We start from the raw sequence: 25,608 nt of genomic DNA, 5'->3' as shown, positions 1-25,608 counted from the left end.
ACGGAATGAAACCTTCGGGAGCGTGATTTTTGGAACGAACATGATCCAGAGGACTTGGAGTGCAAGTCAAGAAGTAGCCGAGGCGGCCACGAGATAGGAGGGCGCGCCCACCCCCTCTAGGCGCGCCCCCTGTCTTGTGGGCCCCTCGGGCGGCCACCGACGTACTTCTTCCTCCTATATAAGCCTACGTACCCCGAAAACATCCAGGGAGCCAACGAAACACAATTTCCACCACCGTAACCTTCTATATCCACGAGATCCCATCTTGGAGCCTTCGCCGGCGCTCCGCTAGAGGGGGAATCGACCATGGAGGGCTTCTACATCAACACCATAGCCCCTCCGGTGAGTTGTGAGTAGTTTACCACAGACCTTCGGGTCCATAGTTATTAGCTAGATGGCTTCTTCTCTCTTTTTGGATCTCAATACAATGTTCTCCCCCTCTCTTGTGGAGATCTATTCGACGTAAACTCTTTTTGTGGTGTGTTTGTCGAGACCCGATGAATTGTGGGTTTATGATCAAGTTTATCTATGAGAAATATTTGAATCTCCTCTGAATTCTTTTATGTATGATTGAGTTATCTTTGCAAGTCTCTTCGAATTATCAGTTTGGTTTGGCCTACTAGATTGATCTTTCTTGCCATGGGAGAAGTGCTTAGCTTTATGTTCAATCTTGCGGTGTCCTTTCCCAGTGACAGCAGGGGCAGCAAGGCACGTATTGTATTGTTGCCATCGAGGATAAAAAGATGGGGTTTATATCATATTGCTTGAGTTTATCCCTCTACATCATGTCATCTTTCTTAATGCGTTACTCTGTTCTTTATGAACTTAATACTCTAGACGCAGGCAGGAGTCGGTCGATGTGTGGAGTAATAGTAGTAGATGCAGGCAGGAGTTGGTCTACTTGCCGCGGATGTGATGCCTATATACATGATCATGCCTAGATAATCTCATAATTATTCGCTTTTCTATCAATTGCTAGACAGTAATTTGTTCACCCACCATAATACTTATGCTATCTTGAGAGAAGACACTAGTGAAACCTATGGCCCCCCGGGTCTATCTTTTATCATATAAGCTTTCAATCTACTTTTGTTTGCATCTTTACTTTTTGCATCTATATTATAAAATACCAAAAATATATTGATCTTATCATACTATCTCTATCAGATCTCACTTTCGCAAGTGGCTGTAAAGGGATTGACAACCCCTTTATTGCGTTGGTTGCGAGTTCTTTGTTTGTTTGTGTAGGTTTGTGGGACTTTTGAGGAGCCTCCTACTGGATTGTTACCTTGGTTCTCAAAAACTGAGGGAAATACTTACGCTACTATTGCTGCATCACCCTTTCCTATTCAAGGAAAACCAATGCAAGCTCAAGACGTAGCAAGAAGGATTTCTAGCGCCGTTGCCGGGGAGGCCTTCGCTCAAGTCAAGACATACCAAGTACCCATCACAAACCCATCTCCCTCACATTTACATTATTTGCCATTTGCCTCTCGTTTTCCTCTCCCCCACTTCACCCTTGCCGTTTTATTCACCTTCTCTTTCCCAATCTCCTCCTCTCTTTTCGCTTGCCTTTTTCTCTTTGCTTGTGTGTTGGATTACTTGTTGCCATGGCGCAAGATAATACCAAATTGTGTGATTTATACAATACCAATAATAATGATTTCCTTAGTACTCCGATTTCTCCTCTTAATGATGTTGAGTCTTGTGAAATCAATACTGCTTTGCTGAATCTTGTTATGAAAGATCAATTCGCCGGCCTTCCTAGTGAAGATGCCGCTACTCATCTAAACAACTTTGTTGATTTGTGTGATATGCAAAAGAAGAAAGATATGGATAATGATATTTTTAAATTGAAGTTATTCCCGTTTTCACTTAGAGATCGTGCTAAAGTTTGGTTTTCGATGTTGCCTAAAAATAGTATTGATTCTTGGAACAAGTGCAAAGATGCTTTTATCTCTAAGTATTTTCCTCTCGCTAGGATTATCACTCTTAGGAATGATATTATGAATTTTAAACAACTTGAATATGAGCATGTTGCCCAATCTTGGGAAAGAATTATATTGATGATTCGCAATTGCCCTACTCACGGTTTGAATTTATGGATGATCATACAAAAATTTTATGCCGGTTTGAACTTTGCTTCTAGAAATCTTTTAGATTCAGCAGCAGGAGGCACGTTTATGGAAATCACATTAGGAGATGCTACAAAACTTCTTGATAATATTATGGCTAATTATTCTCAATGGCACACCGAAATATCTTCTAGTAAAAAAGTGCATGCTATAGAAGAAATCAATGTTTTGAGTGGAAAGATGGATGAACTTATGAAATTGTTTGCTACTAAAAATACTCCTCTTGATCCCAATGATATTCCTTTGTCTACTTTGATTGAGAATAATAATGAATCTATGGATGTGAATTTTGTTGGTAGGAATAGTTTCGAAAACAATGCTTATAAAGGAAACTTTAATTCTAGACCGTTCCCTAGTAATTCCTCTAATAATTACGGAAATTGCTACAATGATTCTTATGGTAATTTTAATAAGATGCCCTCTGATTTTGAGAATAGCGTGAAAGAATTTATGATTTCTCAAAAGAATTTTAATGCCTTGCTTGAAGAAAAATTGCTCAAAGTTGATGATTTGGCTAGGAACATTGATAGACTTTCGCTTGATGTTGATTCTCTTAAACTTAGATCTTCTTCTCCAAAGCATGATATCAATGAGTCTCTCAAAGCAATGAGAATTTCCATTGACGAGTGCAAGGAAAGAACCGCTAGATTGCGTGCTAAGAAAGATTGCTTTGTAAAGGCGTGTTTTTCTAGTTTCAATGAAAATAATGATGAAGATCTTAAAGTTATTGATGTGTACCCTATTAGATCTTTGTTTTTCAATATGAATCTTGATAATAATGGGACTAGAGATGAGTCAATTTTAGTTAGAAGGCGTCCCAATAATTCAGAGTTTTTAGATCTTGATGCTAAATTTGGTAAAAGTGGGATCAGAGAGGTCATGGCTTTAAATAGCATTGAACCCACTATCTCGGATTTCAAGGAATTTGATTATGATAATTGTTCTTTAGAAGGTTGTATTTCCTTGTTGCAATCCATTGTTAATTCTCCTCATGCTTATAGTCAAAATAAAGCTTTTACCAAACATATCATTGATGCCTTGATGCAATCTTATGATGAAAAACTTAATTTGGAAGTTTCTATACATAGAAAACTTAATGATGGGTGGGAACCTACTATAAAGATTAGAATTAAAGATCATGAGTGTTTTGCTTTGTGTGATTTGGGTGCTAGTGTTTCCACGATTCCGAAAACTTTATGTGATATTCTAGGTTTCCATGATCTTGATGATTGCTCTTTAAATTTGCACCTTGCGGATCCACCATTAAAAAGCCAATGGGAAGGATCAATGATGTTCTCATTGTTGCAAATAGAAATTTGGTGCTCGTAGATTTTATCGTTCTTGATATAGATTGCAATCTTTCCAGCTATTATTCTTGGTAGACCTTTCCTTAGAACGATTGGTGCGATTATTGATATGAAGAAAGGGAATATTAGATTCAAATTTCCACTAAAGAAAGGCATGGAGCACTTTCCAAGAAAGAAAGTCAAATTACCTTATGAATCTATCATGCAGGCCACTTATGAATTGAGTGCCAAAGATGGCACTGCTTAGATCTATCTTTGCTTTTATGCCTAGCTAGGGGCGTTAAACGATAGCGCTAGTTGGGAGGCAACCCAATTTTATTTGTGTGTTTTTTTGTTCCTGTTTAGTAATAAATTTTGCATCTACCTTCTTTTTAGATGTGTTTTTATCTTTTAATTAGTGTTTGTGCCAAGTAGAACCTATAGGATAACCTATGATGATAGTTGATTTGATTCTGCTGAAAAACAGAAACTTTGCGCGCACAAATTTAGTTTTGTTAAACCACAGAAATGTGCTTTTGCGTTGATTCTTTTTGCTGCTGATCAACAGACAAATTGTCTAGGACTTCCTATTTTGGTAGGATTTTAAGATTTCCAGAAGTTTGAGTTAGTTACAGATTGCTACAGATTGTTCTGTTTTTGACAGATTCTGTTTTTCGTGTGTTGTTTGCTTATTTTGATGCATCTATGGCTAGTAAAATAATTTATAAACCATAGAGAAGTTGGAATACAGTAGGTTTAACATCAAAATAAATAAATAATGAGTTCATTATAGTACCTTATGTGGTGGTTTTGTTTTCTTTCACTAACGAAGCTTATAAGATTTCCTGTTGAGTTTTGCGTTGTGAAGTTTTCAAGTTTTGGGTAAAGCTTTGATGGACTATGGAATAAGGAGTGGCAAAAGCCTAAGCTTGGGGATGCCCATGGCACCCCAAGATATTCAAGAATAGACAAAAGCCTAAGCTTGGGGATGCCCCGGGAAGGCATCCCCTCTTTCGTCTTCATTCATTGGTAACTTTACTTGGAGCTATATTTTTATTCGCCACATGATATGTGTTTTGCTTGGAGCATCGTGTATTATATTAGTCTTTGCTTTTTAGTTTACCACAGTCATTCTTGATGTACACACCTTTTGGGAGAAGCCTACTTGATTAGAATTTGCTAGAATACTCTATGTGCTTCACTTATATCTTTTGAGCTTGATAGTTTTTGCTCTAGTACTTCACTTATATCTTTTACAGCACGGCGGTGGCTTAATTTTGGAGAAATTGCTAGTCTCTCATGCTTCACTTATATTATTTTGAGAGTCTTTTAGAACAGCATGGTATTTGCTATGGTTACAAATTTGGTCCTATAATGATAAGCATCCAAGTTGGGTATAATAAAAACTATCATAGGAAGTGAATTGGATGCTATGATCAATTTGTTGCTTGATAATTGTTTTGAGATATAAAGGTAGTAATGTTAGGGTCATGCTAGTGGGTAATTATGAAATTGAGAAATACTTTTGTTGAAGTTGGCAAGTCCCGTAGCATGCACGTATTGTAAAAGTTGTGTGACAAATTTGTTGCATGAGGTGCTCTTTTGATTGTCTTCCTTATGAGTGGCAGTCGAGGACGAGCGATGGTGTTTTCCTACCAATCTATCCCTCTAGGGGCATGCGTAGTAGTACTTTGTTTCGAGGGCTAAGTAGGCTTTGTAATAAGTATATGAGTTCTTTATGACTAATGCGAGTCCATGGATATACGCACACTCATCCTTCCACTTTGCTAGCCTCTATTATACCGCGCAACTTTCGCCGGTATCATGCATCCAATATTTACCTTCCTCAAAACAGCCACCATACCTACCTATTATGGCATTTCCATAGCCATTCCGAGATATATTGCCATGCAACTTTCCACTGTTCCGTTTATTATGACACGTTCCATCATTGTCATATTGCTCTTTGCATGATCATGTAGTTGACATCGTATTTGTGGCAAGGCCACTTTCATAATTTTCATACATGTCGCTCTTGATTCGTTTGCATATCCCGGTACACCGCCAGAGGCATTCATATAGAGTCATATCTTGTTCTAGCTTTGAGTTGTAATTCTTGAGTTGTAAATCAATATAAGTGTGATGATCTTCATTATTAAAGCATTGTCTCAGTGAGGAAAGGATGATGAAGACTATGATTCCCCCACAAGTCGGGATGAGACTTCGGACTTTACAAAAAGTAAAGAAAAAGAAAAAGGAAAAAAAAGAGAAAGGCCAAAAAAAGAGGCCAAAGAAAAAAAAAGAAAAAAATGAGAGAAAAAGAGAGAAGGGACAATGCTACTATCTCTTTTTCCACATTTGTGCTTCAAAGTAGCACCATGATCTTCATGATAGAGAATCTCCTATGTTGTCACTTTCATATACTAAGTGGAATTTTTCATTATAGAACTTGGCTTGTATATTCCAATGATGGGCTTCCTCAAAATGCCCTAGGTCTTCGTGAGCAAGCGAGTTGGATGCACACCCACTTAGTTTCTTTTGTTGAGCTTTCATATATTTATAGCTCTAGTGCATCCATTGCATGGCAATCCCTACTCACTCACATTGATAACTATTGATGGGCATCTCTATAGCCTGTTGATACGCCTAGTTGATGTGAGACTATCTTCTCCCTCTTTTTGTCCTCACAACCACCATCTTATACCACCATAGTGCTATGTCCATGGCTTGCGCTCATGTATTGCGTAAGAGTTGAAAAAGCTGAAGCACGTTAAAAAGTATGAACCAATTGCTCGGCTCGTCATCGGGGTTGTTCGTGATGGGAGTATTTTGTGTAATGAAAATGAAGCATGGCCTAACTATATGATTTTGTAGGGATAAGCTTTCTTTGGCTATGCTATTTTGATAGGACATGATTATTTGTTAGTATGCTTCGGAGCATTATTATTTTTATGTTTTATAAGCTTTTATCTTGAATCATTTGGATCTGAACATTCATGCCACAATAAAGAAAATTACATTGAGAATTATGCTAGGTAGCATTCCACATAAAAAATTCTGTTTTTATCATTAACCTACTCGAGGACGAGCAGGAATTAAGCTTGGGGATGCTTGATACGTCTCCAACGTATCTATAATTTTTTATTGTTCCATGCTATTATATTACCACTTTTGGATGTTTATGGGCTTTATTTTACACATTTATATCATTTTTGGGACTAACCTACTAACCGGAGGCCCAGCTCGTATTACTATTTTTTTGCCTATTTCAGTATTTCGAAGAAAAGGAATATCAAACGGAGTCAAACGGAATGAAACCTTCGGGGGGGTGATTTTTGGAACGAACATGGTCCAGAGGACTTGGAGTACAAATCAAGAAGCAGCCGAGGCGGCCACGAGATAGGAGGGTGCGCCCACCCCCTCTAGGCGTGCCCCCCTGTCTTGTGGGCCCCTCGGGCGGCCACCGACGTACTTCTTCCTCCTATATAAGCCTACGTACCTCGAAAACATACAGGGAGCCAACGAAACACAATTTCCACCACCATATCCTTCTGTATCCGCGAGATCCCATCTTGGAGCCTTCGCCGGCGCTCCGCCAGAGGGGGAATCGACCACAGAGGGCTTCTACATCAACACCATAGCCCCTCCGATGAGTTGTGAGTAGTTTACCATAGACCTTCGGGTCCATAGTTATTAGCTAGATGGCTTCTTCTCTCTTTTTGGATCTCAATACAATGTTCTCCCCCTCTCTTGTGGAGATCTATTCGATGTAAACTCTTTTTGCGGTGTGTTTGTCGAGATCCGATGAATTGTGGGTTTATGATCAAGTTTATCTATGAGAAATATTTGAATCTCCTCTGAATTCTTTTATGTATGATTGAGTTATCTTTGCAAGTCTCTTTGAATTATCAATTTGGTTTGGCCTACTAGATTGATCTTTCTTGCCATGGGAGAAGTGCTTAGCTTTGGGCTCAATCTTGCAGTGTCCTTTCTTAGTGACAGCAGGGGCAGCAAGGCACGTATTGTATTGTTGCCATCGAGGATAAAAAGATGAGGTTTATATCATATTGCTTGAGTTTATCCCTCTACATCATGTCATCTTTCTTAATGCGTTACTCTGTTCTTTATGAACTTAATACTCTAGATGCAGTCAGGAGTCGGTCGATGTGTGGAGTAATAGTAGTAGATGCAGGCAGGAGTCGGTCTACTTGTCGCGGACATGATGCCTATATACATGGTCATGCCTAGATAATCTCATAATTATTCGCTTTTATATCAATTGCTCGACAGTAATTTGTTCACCCACCGTAATACTTATGCTATCTTGAGAGAACCCTCTAGTGAAACCTATAGCCCCCGGGTCTATCTTTTATCATATAAGCTTTCAATCTACTTTTATTTGCATCTTTACTTTTTGCATCTATATTATAAAATACCAAAAATATATTTATGTTATCATACTATCTCTATCAGATCTCACTTTCGCAAGTGGCTGTGAAGGGATTGACAACCCCTTTATTGCGTTGGTTGCGAGTTCGTTGTTTGTTTGTGTAGGTGCGTGGGACTTTTGAGGAACCTCCTACTAGATTGATACCTTGGTTCTCAAAAATTGAGGGAAATGCTTACGCTACTATTGTTGCATCACCCTTTCCTCTTCAAGGAAAACCAACACAAACTCAAGACATAGCAGTTGCGCATAAGGAAAAATGGCGTCTCTCCGTCGTTGGATTGAGACCCCGCCAAGTTCCAAGCTAGGTCTGTTGGAGTATTCATTCTGGCGGTTCAAGTAAAAGTATTCTCTGAAAAGTTCCAAGCTAAGCTCTTCTTCAAGGTACACCTCACAGAACACTTGAAAGTTGCATATGTTAGACACATAATTGGGTCCGATGTCTTGAGGATGGAGGTCAAAAAAGCGCAGAACATCCCTGGAGAACTTAGAGTCAGGCGGTGAGAAGCCCCGGTTAATATGATCAGTGAAGACAATGATTTCCCCTTCTTTGGGCTGGGGTTTCTCTTCTGTCGGTTTAGGGGCGCGGTAAGACATGACATCCTTTTTTGGCAGATAACCGGTTTTCACAAAGTCTTCGAGTGTATTCTTTGTGATGATGGAGCGAACCCAGTTACAGGAAGTGGTTGTTTTGGGCGGCATTGTGAAGAAGGAAGCCTAAAAAGAAAAGAATAAATTTGCAGGTTCAAATTTAACCCGGAGGAAAAGGTATTACAACACATATCAGACTGGCGGCTTATAAAGGGGCCTAATGGTATATGACTAATTACGTCAGGTTATTTAAGCTGCCATGAGCAGTTTTATGTTATCTATTGAGCATTGCAATTAAAGCCGGTGGTATGAGCCGCCATGGCTAGGTGGATCTATCAAGGTGCAGTTTTTTGCGAAGTACCGTACAAACAAGTTTCACAAATTGCAAGTATTATTTCAGATCAGCGGCAGTTCAGAAAAAGGAAATAATTCAAGGCCTAAAATCAGTACAAAGGAGTTCATAAGCCCTAATGAGACCTCTTTCCAAGGAAAGGGGGTCCGTTGGTATTGAAGGCGAAGGCAAAACAACTACCGCATAAGTTCTATACCGTTTCTAGATCAAAAGGTGCTATGGTGGAAGAACTATGAAGAAACTAGGAAGAACACAATGAACAGTCGGAACCCTATTGCGATCTGACGCACTGGAGGAGAAGCACTTACAGATGCAGATTCGACTGCGGTGGAGCGCCGGTGTACTCTGATCCGACACAGGTTGATGTAGCGGCCAAGGTTGAGGAGGACGAGGTGCTCTACGGCGGAGGCGGAGCTCGAGCGGTAGAGGGTCACGAGAGGAAGAAGACGATGGAAAAGGGGGAGAATGAGAAGAATACTGGTCGTGGCTATTTATAAGGAAAGGCTAATAAGTGGGCGCAAAAAACGAGGAGGCCAAAACATGGTTATCCAACTGCCCAGACGCCTCGATTTTTGAAGCGGTTATTAAGATAAAGATCCGTTGAGATATGTTGGATAAAGTGTGAATTAATGGCAGGTGACGTCATGGCAGATTATCACAAATCCATAAAATGACGTCATGGCAGGTTATAAACTCTCGCACAAATGAAGAGGAGAAGATTTTTTCTAAGTATTGAAGATTGACATGAACCAGTTCAAATCAGTATGGGGCCTAATGTTGGGGATATAACTATTAGGTATGACCAGCCCAGGAGGGGCCGGGTTATACCTATGGCGATTCATCATATGAAGCCCACGAAGATATTTGAAGATGGCAGTTTAGTTAAGGGCCCAAGGCCCAAAGGCGATTTAAGGCATGTAAGAGTAAACTGCCATATATGTATGACTTGTGTTGTAAGGCATGAATAGATAGTTATCGAGCCGGACACTGTTTATGAGCCGGCCGAGACTCCGTGAGCCGTTGGGCGTCGGCCTGTGTATATAAAGGGACGACCCGGCGGCGATTCAAGGACAAAAAACAACAGATCGAAAGCTAGGTCAAGCGGATTCGCTCCCTGGTGATCGAGACATAAGCAGTACCACCTCAAACTGGATTAGGCCTTTACCTTCACCGCAAGGGGTCGAACCAGTATAAACTCCCGTGTCCTTTGTCCCGTTTAACCCCTTTAAGTTTCCTAGTTGCGATGGCTCCACGACTAAGTCCTTTTGCTAGGACATCTGCCGTGACCATTCCACGACAAGGTGGCTAGGAAATGCCACACTCCGGGAACAATATCCAGCTCTATACAACATTGTGCGCCACATGGGTGATACTATCGCCATGGTAATGGAATCATTTCCGCCAAATACGACATTTAGAAGAGATTTAATTGGACCCAGACTCCAATCGTGGAACATCCTGCTCCAGCGGTTGTCCACAGTGCACCTGTCACATGGGCCTGATGTATTTCGATGGAACCTTCATGGGAATGGAAAAATCTCAGTGGATTCTATGTATAGAGCGTTAATCCAGTCTGATGTGCCAGTTGATAATAATAAGAAGATCTGGAAGATGAAGATACCTCTTAAGAATAAAATCTTTGCATAATCTCTTCATCGCGGAGTCATTCTTACTAAAGATAACCTTATTAAGAGGAATTGGCATGGAAGTCCGCAATGTGTCTTTTATCACCATGATGAGACAATAAAACATTTATTATTCCAATGCAAATTGGCTCGGTCTATATGGTCAGTCATCCAAATAGCTTCTGGCTTGTATCCTCCTTCTAGTGTTGCTAATGTATTTGGCAACTGGTTACATGGGCTTGATCACAGGTTTAGAACTTGTCTCAGGATGGGAACGCTTGTCGTTATTTGGTCGCTTTGGCTATATAGAAATGATAAGGTTTTTAGCGATAAAAGTACTTCTCTGATGCAGGTTATCTACAGATGTACCGGGACTCTCCGTTTATGGTCCTTTCTACAACGCGTGGAGAATCGAGACCTGTTTATGGAGGTGTGTACACGATTGGAGGCTACGGCGAGGGATACTTTTACCCAACATGGGTGACAGCATGATCTTAGGATTGGTCCCCCTTGGCTTCAGGCGTTATATATACGGACTCTTCATGTTTTTGTATTTCGCCTTTTTGTTTTTATTTTTTTTGTGTGAGAAGACCTTATTTGGCTGTGTGCATCTTAGTAATGCAGAGGCCGGGTGTAATGCTTAAATCTTTTAAGTAATAAAGCACCCATTTCGGGAAAAAAACTTGTCTATCTTGACTTGTCCCTCTTGGGGTACCTTGCCCCTTCTTATATAAGTTGAAGGGCCTGCTTACAAGTAGAGTCCTAGTAGGACTACAACTAGTCTATTTTCTATTACAAGTCGGATCCTAGTCCGGGTCTTTTCTTCCAAGTTAAGACAATCCTTCTTGTGCCTTCTCCATGAGTCGGCCCTTCGGGATTCCTTCATGAGCTGGCATTTGGCCGGGTCTCACTCTTGGGCCTCCGGGCCCTTCTTGTCTTCTTGCCATGACCCGGAAAATAAGGTGACCCATAAAGCTGCCATGCTTCTGGTCGGGTCACACATTTGGCTGAGTCTTGGTCATAGGGAATATCCCCAACAGGTACAGCCCGCGAGACTTTACCCCGGCCTTCTTTGGAATTTTGATAAGAGAAGATCGGTTTTTAGCGCAATGCAAAACTCTGCCTGGTTGTGGGATCTCTTCCATGGATTCAGAGATGAAATGCTTGTTGAGCTTATAAAATTATCCTCCAGGATAGAGATCTTAACGCTCAGCCTGGGATGCCGGACTTAAATCTTTGTAAGCTCTCAATGGATGGTGTGTACTTGGCAAGGTCGGTGTACCACATGCTTTTCGTTGAAAAAGTGAGCAAGCCATTTGTTCATCTGATGTGGCGTGTGCGAGCTCCCCTCAAATGCAAGTTCTTCTTGTGGATGGTCGTGCATCACAAAATTATTATGGCAAATATCCTTCTGCTAAGGAGGTGGGAGAACAATTATTTTTACCCCATGTGCATGCATAATAAGACGGATGACAACATTCTCAAGAAATGTCCTCGGTCACAAGAGAAGTTTTGTCGCTTCGTTGGAAAGTATAACGACACTGTCATCAGCAGTTTGGCAGGCTTCAGCTACAACTATTGACTAGTGTTCTTCACTCTCGTCAAACCTTCCCAAGCCTGATTGTGCAGCCGAAAAGTCCTTGACCCTGCTTCTTTCATGGAAAATCTATCGTGAGCGTAACCGTTGAATCTTCGAGAAGAAAGAACTGCCGGTGCAGGTTGTTATAAATCTAGCTTGCTAGTTTGTCTCATGAGTAGACAAAGATCTATAATGGATGGTGTAGGACATTCTTCTACCCTTTGTTTTGTTTCTCTTCTTTTTCTTGCCTTCGGGTTGTTTCTTGGTACCTTGTCCCATCTCTTGTACTTTGCCATCGGCTTTCTCTTTTGAAATGGAATCTTAGCAGTTCTCCTACTAACTTTCGAAAAAAGGAAGAAGAGCCCTCAAACCATGATAATTATAATAACGGTTGGACTTGCCTTTGGAAGATTCACGTCCCAAGTAAAATCAAGATGTTTCTATGGCATCTAGTGAAGCATTCCATACCTACTAGAGAGGTTCTTCGCCATTGAAACATGTCGCCAATGTCGGTTTTCCCTCTTTGTGGAGCTAAGGATACATGGAGACATGCCCTCCTTGATTGTTCTATGGCCAGAAGCAGTGGCGAGTCCAGTAGGGGGGCTTCAACAGGCTCTAGCCTACCCTCTAAATATTCATTTTTCTTTTACTACTACACGTCCTAGCCCAGCAACCCAATCTTTCATTCTTAGCCATACAATACCAACAACCCACATGCAAGTAGCGGACAGCACAAAGCAAATATATAGTACTCCCTCCGTCCCATAATGTAAGACGTTTTTTGACACTAGTATGGGACAGAGGGAGTAGCAATCTGGCAAATTTTGAGCTTATTTGAAGAAAAAGGATTAAGAGATAATGACTATATTTTGCTAAATAAATTCAAATCTTGGTTAAAATTTTGATATACTTCTTTTGAAAATTCTAGCAAATACTTCATGTTTCCGGTAGTAATCTAGGAAAGTTTTACCTTGTTTGGAGCAAAAGGACTAGAAGATAACGAGTAATTAGGTAGATAGATTTAAACTTTCATTCAAAATTTTATATTAAGAAAAACCAGAAAATTATAGTAAGACTACATATGTTTTCAGTAGTACTCTTGGCAAAATATTAGCTTATTTGGACAATAGGATTAGGAGATAATGCATTTTTCTTTTTTTTTCTTTTTGACCGAAATGCCTTTTTCTACTCAAATGCCTTTTTCTACTCAAAATGACGCAATTTTCTCGCTGTTAACTTTGAGCCCACCCTTCACTTTCTTCCTGGATTCGACACTGGCCAGAAGTGTGTTAGATTTGGCTCCAGAGACGGTGGTCGAACACATTTGTCCCAAACAAGATCAAGATGCAAAAGGTTGGCTCTTTTCTTTACTCAAGAATACGTTGAATGTCGAATTCGTCACCATGTCAGTCACATTATGGGTTGTTTAGCATGCCAGAAGAAAGGCTATTCATGGGGAGATAATCCAGAGTCCTTTCTCAACTGATATGTCCATAAACTCTTTCTTGTCTGAGTTCCAAATCTTAGAGAAACCAAAAGCCACATTCATCAAGTCAGGGCCTATAAGGCATAATAATTGGCTGGTAGCACCAAAGGGACTTTGCAAAATCAATGTTGATGCAGCGCTGACTAGGAACGAACCTATTGGTGTTGTGGGAGCCTTATGCAGAGATCATTAGGGACTTTTCTTGGGAGCATCGGCACTGGTCTTCGTGGGATATGATGATCCTACTACCTTGGAAGCATTGGCTGTGAGGGAGGTTTTGGTATTGGCTAATGATCTTTAGGAGCAACACATCCATGTGGCGTCGGACTGCAAGGTGGTCATTGATGAAATCAGGAAAGGAAGTGCAGCCAGCTATGGTGTCTTGTTCGAGAAATTACCAAAAGATCTAGACTCTTTACTAGGTGCAAAAAAAGCATGAATTGAGGAGCTCGAACGTGGAAGCTCACGGTCTAGCGAAACCCTTCATTTTGTCCCTGTAAACATTATGATGAGTTAAAGCTTCTCGTGATTGTCTCAAAAAATCAAGACGTTTTTTGTGTTTTCTCAAAGAAAAAATCATCTAAGAAACCAAAGAACATCAACATTAGCACTAAAAAGATTAATATCAAGGAAAACAAAATCCAGTAAAGTGGATAGACAAGTAGACATAGAACGGCCAGTAAAAGATAAAATTACATTGAAAATCATACTAGTCTTCTTCCTCCGATTGTATGCTGCCCGCCGGAGATTGAAAATTGCACAAACCAATAGTAAAGAAAAGGTGAACCTGCAAATGCCCTCACCATACCATGCTTTGAAGACCACAATAGCCACTCATCCCATGGGATGAGATCCATAAATCGCTGAAGCAACATCAACTGGAGCATCACCCTACGTATAACAGGTTTGCATTCCATCACCACCAGTTCAGAGGATTGGAGAAACCGTGCCAAGCTACAGAACAATACGGAATAAGATGTCGAAGTCGGCACACCAATAGCCAGTCAATAGCTCTCCTTGAAGGACACGTGCACTGCCAAGATATAAAGGGAACCAACATATTTGAGTACCCAAACACTCACGCTCCCTTGGTTGGCGTTAGATGGAATGTCACCAAGGTAGGGAGAGACCGGAGAGACTTTTCCAACACGACATCGCCTCGTTGATGTGCGATGTCACCAGCAAAACAAAAACCTAAGAAAAATAAAACAAGACGGACAGGTCCCCACTCCACTTGTCACCGGCGAGGCCGCTAGACGAGGAAGAGGAAAAGTCTTCGCCAATGGCTAGGGTTTGGGAGGAAAAGTCACACATGTGCAATTTCATGCTGATGGCGGTGACCTTTTGGGTGTCTTTATTTAAAAAAGACCATACTAGAGTGAACAGTGATCAAAACCATTGTTTTTAAGGCGTCCTGCTTTAAACGTTTAGGCGTCGTTTAGGCTAGGCGCCCTCGCAGCAACACGCCTTAGAAATATGACCGTTTTAGACGCTTAGGCGTCAAAGCAGGTGGTGCTTGACTTAGATAGCATAACCGTCTTGTAAACAATGATTGAAACACTCCATTTTTTATTTCACACCGGGGTGAGGTATACTCCGTCAAACAGATCCGTTATTACAACGCCATGTAAACCGCAGTACAGCTAAAATACGTAAGATTTTTATCCGTGATACTTTCACTCTTCCTAGCTAAACAAACCTACAAGGATCGAGGGAGGTACTCTATGCAAGGGTGGGCGGTATCCAGATGTAACCGTGGGTCTGCATGTACCCGACCTTCTCACTCAGTTCATCAGCTTCCTTGGGGCCTCGGCTGCCAGGCTTGTATGAAACAGCCTTCAGCTTGCCGGCGTCGATGTCGTGCAACAAGGGAGTGAAGATCTGCCAGGCAGCCTGAAACAACCAGATACAATGTCAGTGACAGAACGGAAAGTAGAAGAGTTCCATTCAACAAGATATAGTCTCAGTGACAGAATGGAAACGAACCTTCAGCTCATCTCGGCGCACAAAGTGTTGCTGGTCTCCTCTTATTCTGTGGAAACATGTATGCCCATCAGTCCAAGTTACCATTATAAAGGACATACTGAACAAATTTCTCTTTCAAGAAGAAACAAAAATTTAGGAAGGATGGTACTACGTACGTATCCAAAATGAGGCGTTCGTATGCCTCTGGAATTTTGACATCTTGGTAACGCATCCCATATGACAGATCAAGTTCACTCTGTTCAGTAGCCATTTCCAATCCAGGTTTCTTCACCTGCACAAAATCGCGTAAACTCAATAAATTATATTAGGGGTTCTGTTCTGCTCAACATGTCAGAAAATTTTACTGCAGAAAAACAGCATGAGACATTACTCGTACACAAGTAGCTAGACTTACAGTTAGTTTCATGTACATGGCTTCTGATGGCTGGAGGCGTATGACAAACTCATTTCTTCCTTGCTTCTTACCTTCAACATGTTAAATTCAGTTCAGTCATTAGATCTCAAATTTTGACTTGGACATAAAAAGAGAAGAAAAAACAGAGCACACTAATATTGATAGCAAAAATGTATAACAGGAGAGGCATTCATCTAGACACTAACCTAAAATGTGACCAAAGAGTCATCTTAATCTCACACCCTAGCAAATCTACTGACATGCCATGGTAGGGTAGGGCGAGCTTACAAAATATGATATGTATTGCGTAACTAAAACTTTAGACAAGTTAAAAGACGACTAATGCATTATACTATGTTAGTGAACAGCCAAATACTCTCTTGCGTTGTTTATCTAGTTGTATGCTTTGTACACAGGTCTCCCTATTTATTGTCTACCTCATCTCTTTGTGTTTACGTTATTCAACATAAGGCAAGTGCTTTCCTGGCTTCATGGATTTTCTGTGCATGGACCAGTTTTGACTATTTTGTACTGTCAGTGGAACTTCACATAGTAGTTTCTTCTTGTTTAAGATGTGGAACTTTACTTATGAAAGTGCGTCTATTTTTCTACTGCCTAGTCTGGCTAGATAATGTATGGGCACTCCATTAGTACTTCGTAGTATAGTACTGAAAAACACGATTAGGTAGTGACGTTGTATGCACAGAGTTCACTGCACCATGAAAATTAACTTTGGAGTACATACATTTAAAAATGTCACCGGGAACATCCTTGAACTGCACACGAATTTCTGCTTTTCTTGAGTTCAATGCTTTACCAGCTTTAAGAATGAAAGGGACACCTGTTGGATATGAATATTTGGGAGTTAATACCAAAACTGAAGATGCTATGATCCAGAACAAAGGCATATCCAGTCAAAGAAGAAATGCTGGTTAAAAGACATACCTTCCCATCTTTCATTGTGTACCCTAAGTACAATAGATGCAAACGTTGGGGTATTAGAGTCATCTGGCACTGTAGGGTCATCCTTGTAGCCCTGATATTGTCCAAGGACTACCTCTTCGTCCTTTATCGGGTTCACGGATTGCAGAACCTGACATTAACAAGGAAGTTGATTTTGATTAGGACTAAACTAGAATGAAAAACATATGATGTGTACTCTGCTACACTAGTTTGTTCTAACTAGCAAATCTGCACTACAGTAGTAGCATGTGGAGAGTAGAGGGAGATAAGAACCTTGACTTTCTCATCTCTAATGTGCTCAGGCTTAAGAGATACAGGCTTTTCCATTGCAACCAAACAGAAAACCTGCAAAAGGTAGCAATAATTTATTATTGGGCTGTTCAATGCCTAAAAACATTTGTACTCTACAAAGAGTTCTACAATAGTCTATTAGTTTATTAATTAAGCCATATACGATTCAGCATGAAAGCTGTGCCAATCAATGTTAAATACAATGAAGCTGTGCTGAATATTTAATAATCAGATGCCAAAAAGTAGCCATGGGTAGTAAAAAGCTAGTTGGATAAGCTGGAATATCATAATCCACCGCAATGGCAAACGCAGCCTTACATGGATAAAAGTAATATAAAATAAGCATTTACCATCGCAAATCAAGACTAAATACTAAAGCCAAGGATAAAATGACAAAATAATATCGTAGGGAATCTTATTAGTTTTTACCTGCAACAAATGGTTCTGAATGATATCACGGATGATTCTGCAGTAACAAGAGAGGGAGGTTAGGTACTTCTATGCTAAATAATGAAGATATGCAGGTAAAATCCCAATAGTTGAGGATGATATAAGCAGACTGAATTTTAGAATTCAGTAATGAGTGCTTTGGTTGCTGTAAAATTGTAATCTAATAATTTTCCATGTTGAACTCTACACAAACTTTGAAAATAAAGCCAAATATACAATTCACACTTTCAAATGCAGAAATGAATATGTTGATCAATAAGGACCAACTAGGAATCTAGGACCTATGACATATCTAAAATATATCAACCTTGCCTACCAGATATTTTATAAGATCAATATGCTTATAAGGGTATGATTTCAGATTATAGAACAAAGGGATTAGACAAGTTATTAATAAAATGTAATGTTTCTACTTACCCATATTGATCAAAATATCCTCCACGCCCATCAGTTCCGAAGTCCTCCCTGAATACAATCTGCAATATTGGATTCGTCACAGACTGAAGCTATTATTAAGTTCCTACTTTGTAGCTGCCGCACAACTTCTTGTTTATTTGGGAGCCATACATGTCAGTGGTATTAGATTAACTTCAGTTCAACTCAAAAAGATAATGATATTTATACGTAGAAAAATCTTATGCAATAACCTACATAAAATATATTCATACATGGTGCAGTAACTGCAGGTTACGAATTTCTTGAGTCAGCAATTGTTAGTTTGTTACTTTGTAAATTACCTACTTCTAACTCCTAAGTACTAACAAAACAACGAGAAACAAGCATACCTGTATATTATCAACATTGTCACGGTTCCAAAGTGGTAAGAACAAACGGTTCGCAAAACGAAGCACAAGCTGTGAAATGTTATTAGTTCAAAAAGAATTAGCCCAATGTTAGAAAAATACAAATATCTGAACAAAGTTACAAACATTACCAAGTTTTGGACCAACTCTTTTCCCAAGTAGTGGTCAATCCTGTAGAGTTGATCTTCCTCGAATAGCTCCCCAAGTTGGGAACTTAATTCTTCTGCGGAGTCCAGGTCCCTTCCAAAGGGCTTCTCAACAATTACTCTAGTCCATCCAGTGCGAGAAGCTGCAGACGCAAACGTTTATGTTTGTCAAATTGACAAAAGTAAAAGTGCAATTTAGCACAGTAGCGTGTAGTTCTGTTTTTTCTGAGCTGAAGTGAACAGTAGGTAGAAACCAGATGGTCATGTCCTCGTTACTACTGCACAGCTGGAAGTGCGGAATAAAATCATATGCATGTATTACCCTATAAATAAAGCAAAGGAAAAGGGTCCTGATGAAGATAAAGCTTCTGAGAAAGCATAGAAAAAATAAACTTACTTGGACTCATGCAATATGTTCGGATCATTTTGCACACTGAAGGGTAGACAGATGGAGGCAATGCCAAATAAAATAGCCTACGGGAGCTTCCTGAGTTGTTTGACATCTCATAATCTGATATTTCCTTGTTCAGTTTTTCAAAACCTTCTCCACTGTCATAGGAACCACTGACATATTTTATCTGCAATACATATTTACCACAATGACATGCATGTTGCACAAGGAATTGTGAGTAGTTATATACAACAACTTACCAATTGCAAGAATTCTGAAACATGTTCCTCTGAGGCTCCTTTAAGGTATCTGTAATTTTTTGTAAGATAAACCATCAAGACATGCAAACATGATGGTTGAAGTTCAGTGAGTATAGGAACATGCTTTGTCAGTTTCAAGAAACCACCGTCTCAGTTCATATAGCATATCGCAGATCAACAGTATCCGTGCTTAACTACAGGGTTGAAGTCTAATTTTGTAAACATCCGTCCTAGTATGCAGAATTCCGGTAGATACAGATGCACATATGCTTAAAAGATGCTAGAAGTGTTTAAATGCAACAGCGAAATGTAAAAATCTGGAGTCATTTTTTCGAGTACACAACAGAGCCAAGAGCCTTCTTCTAAATAACGTTTTACTATGGAAAGCAAGGAGGTTCTTTGCACAGCAAACACAAATTCTATGTTAGGCAACCATAGAATTAATTCCAGCCATCAGAAACTTACGCACGGATGCGCCCTCTCAACCCATCATCAGAAAGATTTGTTCTCGCATACCCAACTATATGCACTTCACCAGATTGTAAGAACCCCTGTAACACATAGCAATTAAAGTAAATAAATATATCAACAGACCTGAAAAGCACAGTTTATATAACAGAAACTGTTCAGAAATAGCATGCAAGTGAAGACTATGTTTTATGTATTTGCAAATGGTGTTAACACAGGTTGTTGTTGAATAAGTAGAATCTTAAACCATAGTTTTCCGCCAGTCCGAATTAACTCCTAAAACATTTAATTCATATATCCAGGAACAAAAATGGTTACAGCTGTTTGCACTTATACTTGTGTTCAGTGAATACCGATTACTCCTTTTTCTGGAATGCCTCAACTCAATGTGCATTCCCTTTAACAATAGGTTCTGCAAATTGCATAAGGAACAGCTAGTTATTGTCACAGCACCTGCTCAAAAAGGTGGTAGAGTGCCGGGAACGTTTTCTTCTTGGCAAGGTCTCCAGAAGCCCCAAGTACAACGATGGTGAGGCACCCTTGCTCCAAAGGAAGTTCTAGGTCCTTTGCTAATGAGTTGAAACTGCTTTGTCTCGATGAGACCGAGGAGTCAGTTCCGGCCATGACAAATAGGATGATTCTCTTCTTCCTTCAACGGTACACCTAACCAAGTGAGCAAGATATGATGAAATGGTAAGATTATCCGAACTTAGCCTAACAATTGCCATGTGACACATTGAAATGGAAGATTTGATATCAGACAAAATTAGCTAGTAGAGCGTATGAATGTTTTGCTTTGTTTGGCTTATCCGATGCATTGCCAATTTATACTACTGTTGCCCTTAAAAGCTGGAAACAGAAACTGGACATGACTAGATCCAAAATCACATTTCCCCCGAACTATTTGTAATGATCGGTCTGCCTCACTCTGATAACAGAAACAGAGTGATCTCAGCTTATCTCTGTCAAGAACACTCAAACCGTTATGCATCCATCCAAGATCCACATAGCAGTGTTTGACGACCTCGTCTAAATTTAAGAAAGCAACAACCAACATGTACCATTAAGGATTACACCGATCGCAACCTTAAAAGGGCTGAAATCAGTCATACAACTACTATACACAACTTAAGGAACATAAGCCCGTGCTTGAATCGATCTTTGCAAAACTTACTTGCGGTGAAAACAGCAAGTGATTCTAGTAGTAGAGCTGAACTGAAACAAGAAAGGACTCGAACAGACCAAAACAACATTCCCTGGTTCATAGCAACAGACCAAACCGCTCTCCGGAAAAAAGAAGGCCCGACGAAACATCCGGCGAACAGATTCCCCGAAACAGAAAAAACGTGCAGTTCCTAGTAGTACCCCAGAGCTTAGGAACACCTGTACACCGGGCTTAAGCTTGACCACAACTCTCGCCATTTAATGGGAGAGATCCTCAAAGAGAAACAGAAATCTGGGAGCGACAAGAACATCTCCATCGCCGCTGTAGGCATCACGATTACGAGATCCAACGCCGAAAAACCTCACGGACAGAAACCCGGCGGGGTTCGAGGCAAGAATCTAGTCTAGAAATAACCGAAGAAAGCGCGCTGAAGACGGCGACGGCGACCCAACCCGCCAAAAACCTCCCGAAAAGCCTCGCCCGGAACAGGGCAGGCAGAGCGCAGCAGAGCAGGACGGACTGCGACGAGCCGCGCCACGCCACCGATCGAGAAACCTCGGACCTACTCGCGGAAGCAAACAGGAGAGACTCTCCCACGGGAGACGAGCGAGAAGAATTAGCGGCGGCCGGGGGTTGGAGATGGATCACTGACCAGTGGCGATCGAGATTCGCGCGCGCGGCGAGCGGGCGCGCCGCGTGGGAGGGAGGGCGGGAGAGTTACTGCCGAGATGCCGGGTGGGTGGGAATGGGGAGGGAGGGGGGTGGCTCCTTCCTTCCTTCCTTCCTTCCTGACTGTGGTGGGATTGGCAGCTCCGCCATTTATACCCACGACGGCGTCACCTCGGCCGCCTCCCGCTTTCGCCTCACCTGTCCACTACCTACCCGCCTTTCGGCCTGGCCGCCTGGGAAGCGGGGCTGCGTGCTCTGTGCTGTGCCACCAACCGCGGAGCGCACGTGTATCTGACAGTGGGAATTTCCAGGACTTCAGAGGGGGCTTATGTGAAAAGGAGGCGCGGTAACGGCAAGGAAAAAGTTGTCGATTGTCCCCGTCCGTTAATTACTGTACACTGCACCATTGGAAAATAAAATTGTATGTGCGCCTGTGCGGCTCTTGCTTCCAAACTTCTTCCAGTTTCTTTTGGAGATTTGATAAAGTTACTAGCATGATTAGCAAATGGTCCCCGTGTATAAAGCGGAAATGAACAAAAACCTTATCCCCGGACTTAAGAAATAGTGGCGGCATTTGGTGACATAGGTGTGGTGTCATCACGCACCACTGAGATAGTAAGAGTGTGCATGCACTTTCAACAGCAACAAAATGATTTTCAATCAAGAATCTTACATGTGGGGGAGGCATAGAATGAAATCATTTTATTTGGAGTGCGGCTTTTCGGTGCCCAGACTCATCTGCACCTGGTAAAGAAAAAAATCACAAAAAATAAAAAAAATGAAACAATTCCAAAAAAATGCATGGTAGTAAATTTATCGCGTGAGGTCTGCTCCAATTTTTAGATCATTTGGACATATGAGCAGCTCTCAGCAAAAAAGACAAATCGGATCAGAACAATGTGTGAACGGTAAACATTTTTACGCACCTCGAATTTGTCCTTTTTTGTCGAGAGTTGCTCAGATATCCAAATGATTTGAAAATTGGAGCGGACCTCACGCATCAAATTATCTACCACACAAAAGAATTGGAATTTTTTTAATTTTCCTAGTATTTGTTTTGAGTTTTTTTTCGTCAGGGCGGGTGTAGCTGAGTCTGGGCTCAAAAGTGGGTTACCCTTTATTTTGAGGAAACACTTGGGGGGGAGAGGGTGCACACGTGAATACATCACTCAAATCAACAACAAGTTACAACCTCCTTTGGTGCGAAAAAAATGTTGAAATAGGAAATTTTCTATAGTGGTACTATTCATGGCTTTGGTTCAAAAGAATGGGGCAAAGGAAAATTTTCTTTGGCCACTTATTCTAAGGAAAAACACAGAAATTATAACATCCACTTGGACCTCTTTCTCAAATTCCCATGCATCGAGAATAAGAATAATATCCTTGTTAGCATAATAACATTCTAGCCACCCCCGCAAAAAATAACATCCTAACTATACATTTTCATATGGTTTGACTTTGATTTGACCTTGTTTATTAGAATTCTTGTGTGTGTTTCTAATTCTTCTTTTTTGGGTGTGTGTTTCCAATTCTTTTGAACCAGACAGTCATTCCTACATTTACTAATCCTATGTTTTTGCACATGCATTCCTATACTATTCATGTGTTTTTCCTATCACTGCATTTTTGAAATACTACAAACCAAAGAAATCCTTCAAGATCGCACCAAGGCTGGAAATAGGTAGGCCCGGGCAACTACCTCGTCGACTAGTTCAACAAACCTGTGAGCCTAAAGATCAAAGTTTGTATAAGTGTTGCTAGTTGTGGTTGAGCTAGAGTGATCTAAATTACGTAAGATATAAACATTCCCGTAATCCCAAATCTTCCAGAGAACGGATAGGAGGACTTCCTAGGTCTTCATTTTTGTGCTTCTTGTTAATGATCCTCCTAGGACAACTAAGGTTCTTGCTCAATGTTGCTCTATGAAGCTAGCACAAAATCCTTGAACAAACTTTGCCGCATCGGGATGCAAGTCTGCCGCCTTCACAAACAACAACTTTTGTCCCTCGGCTTCAGCCTTGATAGAAAGCTTCATCTCCTCGAGCTCAATCTTCTTGTTTTGCATCTCCATAAACATGTCAAACCTCTCCACCATCTTTTTCACCTTCGTAACATTGTACCTGACAGCCGCTCATCCTTCTTTGCCATTATGACCTCAAATTTCTTTGTCATCTTGGTCGCTGCTCCTTCTCGCTTCTTCTTCTCTGTCTCACACTTTCTCCCCCTTGACCTAGCCACACGGGTGGCCGGTGCATCCATCCGATGGTTGTATGATGCGCATCGTCATCGGCTTTGGCGCCAGCGGTCTAAATGGAGTGGGAAAGGTTTGCTCGCTTGTTTTGCCTATGTAACTTCATCCAACAATGCATCAACGTGAAAGGCTTCTTCTCCGTCTTCTTGTACAAAGCGCATGTGCACCTAGCAGAGCAAGACAATGACATGATTAATAAGTTCCAACCTTGAGCAAATCAAAGGACCAATGCATAGAGCAACACAAAGGAAAACTTATAAGCTCGAGGAACTAATTGGCCACCGGTTTTGTGGTTGTTAATACGCGTCAGCATACTTGTTGACCTCCAATTAAATGATTTACCATCGATGGGCAAGTGACTTTGGATTCCAATTATGGATCACTTTGTTCTTGCATGGGTCATATTGCTTTTGCTCATGAAACCAATCATGCACACTCCTCCAAAAAGTTGAGCCCTTTGGTCCGTGCCTTGAAACAGATCAACACTAGTGATGAACCACGACAAATACAACAATTCATCCTCCTTCTCCCCCATACATCTTGCCCTCTTCTTCCTTGGGTTGGCATTTGGCTTCTCGGTCTCGTCGGGCTCATCGGTGTCATATACAACTCTTTCTCCGGCATTGGTGGGTAGAGGTCCTCGACTTGTCCATGTTCGTGGTCGTCAATATTGTGGATCATGTTCATCATTGCCTCGTCGGTGGATGCCATCGAACTTGGGGGCATTACACTGAACAGAGACCGAGCACCGATGGATGATGGCTCCTCCGATGGGAACCCCGAGGATACGAGTGTCAACAAGTTCACGAACACGTAGTCTAAGTTGCGTGATGTATAGTGGAGGGTGGCCATACGCAGTGGAGTGTTGTGATGGTTGTTGGGTGTCAGGCTCGACTTTTAGATCGACGATGTAGTAGTACGATGGCTTGAACTAGGGGCAGGGTTGTGATTTCTTGGGCGGCGTCGACGTGGCGGGCCACTTTGCACGAGGAGCTACAAGCCTGCAACTTGAGCATCCACCAACTTCTTCTCCCTTTCCTTCATGCACCGCCCTTGTCGTTCTGCGGGCACAACCACACACACACACACATGGGCCACTTCCAGGTCTAGAAGGACCATGAACCTCTCAATGGGCCCTTGCGGATCCATTGTGGTGGGGGAGGGGTTGTGATCTGGGTGGAGTAGTCGATATTTCGAGTAGGAATAGCGAGAGGCTTGTCCAAATGTGTAGGCTCCAAAGGGTGTCAGAGCCCGACATGGTAGACGTCTGGACTACCTAGACCTCCTTCCAATTTGAGGCCAGTTTGTGGGATTTCAGACGTCTGGACCGGTCCAGGCAAATTTTGTGAGCCGCGTTGGATGGCTAAAAGTGTCTAGACGGTCCGGTCTGGACATTTGCACATGAATAGGTGCTGTGAGTTGTAGTTGGTCTAAGGATTTTCCAAAGGATATGGAAAAGGCTAGCGCCCAACTGACTGATTTTCTATCGCGTGGTTCACCACATCGTGTGCTTGACGTGTGTTCCTTTGGGAGCTCGATCGGGATTTAGACCATGGCCCATGTTACAATCGCAAACACGGCCAAATTTTCAAAGGATGGGGGCAACACGTGTCATGTGTCCACATGGAAGCTCAGTCTGGAATTACAATATGCCCCATGTTGCAAAGGACGGGGGCAGCGTGAAGCTCATGTTCATGTGGGAGTTCAATATGTGATTTGCAACATGACCCATGTTGCAAAAGATGTGGGGCAGCACGAGGCGTTGTGACACGTGTGGGAGCTCACTTGATATTACAACATGGCTCATGTTGCATTTGCAACAGGCTTCATGTTGCATTTGCAACATGCCTCATGTTGCAAAAGGGTGGGG

At 41.4% G+C, this 25,608-nt stretch overlaps 1 protein-coding gene across 1 annotated transcript; it reads right to left on the bottom strand.

Moving 5' to 3' along the window:
- Positions 1-15,050: 15,050 nt before the first annotated feature.
- LOC123045808 (glucose-6-phosphate 1-dehydrogenase, cytoplasmic isoform) lies at positions 15,051-21,694 on the bottom strand. The gene is made up of 16 exons (XM_044468983.1): positions 21,471-21,694; positions 20,107-20,316; positions 19,651-19,736; positions 19,186-19,234; positions 18,932-19,112; positions 18,520-18,677; positions 18,371-18,439; positions 18,003-18,061; positions 17,565-17,601; positions 17,118-17,189; positions 16,827-16,974; positions 16,627-16,722; positions 15,882-15,952; positions 15,643-15,758; positions 15,488-15,533; positions 15,051-15,394 (listed from the first exon to the last, which is right to left on the bottom strand). Exons 2-16 carry the CDS (start codon positions 20,275-20,277, stop codon positions 15,224-15,226), a joined length of 1,530 nt encoding a protein of 509 aa, XP_044324918.1. The 5' UTR covers positions 20,278-20,316; positions 21,471-21,694; the 3' UTR covers positions 15,051-15,223.
- Positions 21,695-25,608: the final 3,914 nt, after the last annotated feature.

This window comes from Triticum aestivum, chromosome 2B (genome assembly GCF_018294505.1).
Source record: "Triticum aestivum cultivar Chinese Spring chromosome 2B, IWGSC CS RefSeq v2.1, whole genome shotgun sequence".
Classification (NCBI taxonomy): domain Eukaryota; kingdom Viridiplantae; phylum Streptophyta; class Magnoliopsida; order Poales; family Poaceae; genus Triticum; species Triticum aestivum.
Note: the sequence above shows the minus strand (reverse complement) of the source record. Positions and strands in the feature narration are given on the sequence as shown.

What these genes read in the sequence shown, in the direction of transcription:
- LOC123045808 (XM_044468983.1), bottom strand. Translation starts at nt 20,277, where the DNA reads ATGGCCGGAACTGACTCCTCGGTCTCATCGAGACAAAGCAGTTTCAAC. An exon ending in ACAATGTTGATAATATACAG is followed by an intron (nt 18,062 to 18,370) that starts GTATGCTTGTTT and finishes CCAATATTGCAG; the next exon opens with ATTGTATTCAGGGAGGACTT. An exon ending in TTCAGAACCATTTGTTGCAG is followed by an intron (nt 17,190 to 17,564) that starts GTAAAAACTAAT and finishes TACCTTTTGCAG; the next exon opens with GTTTTCTGTTTGGTTGCAAT.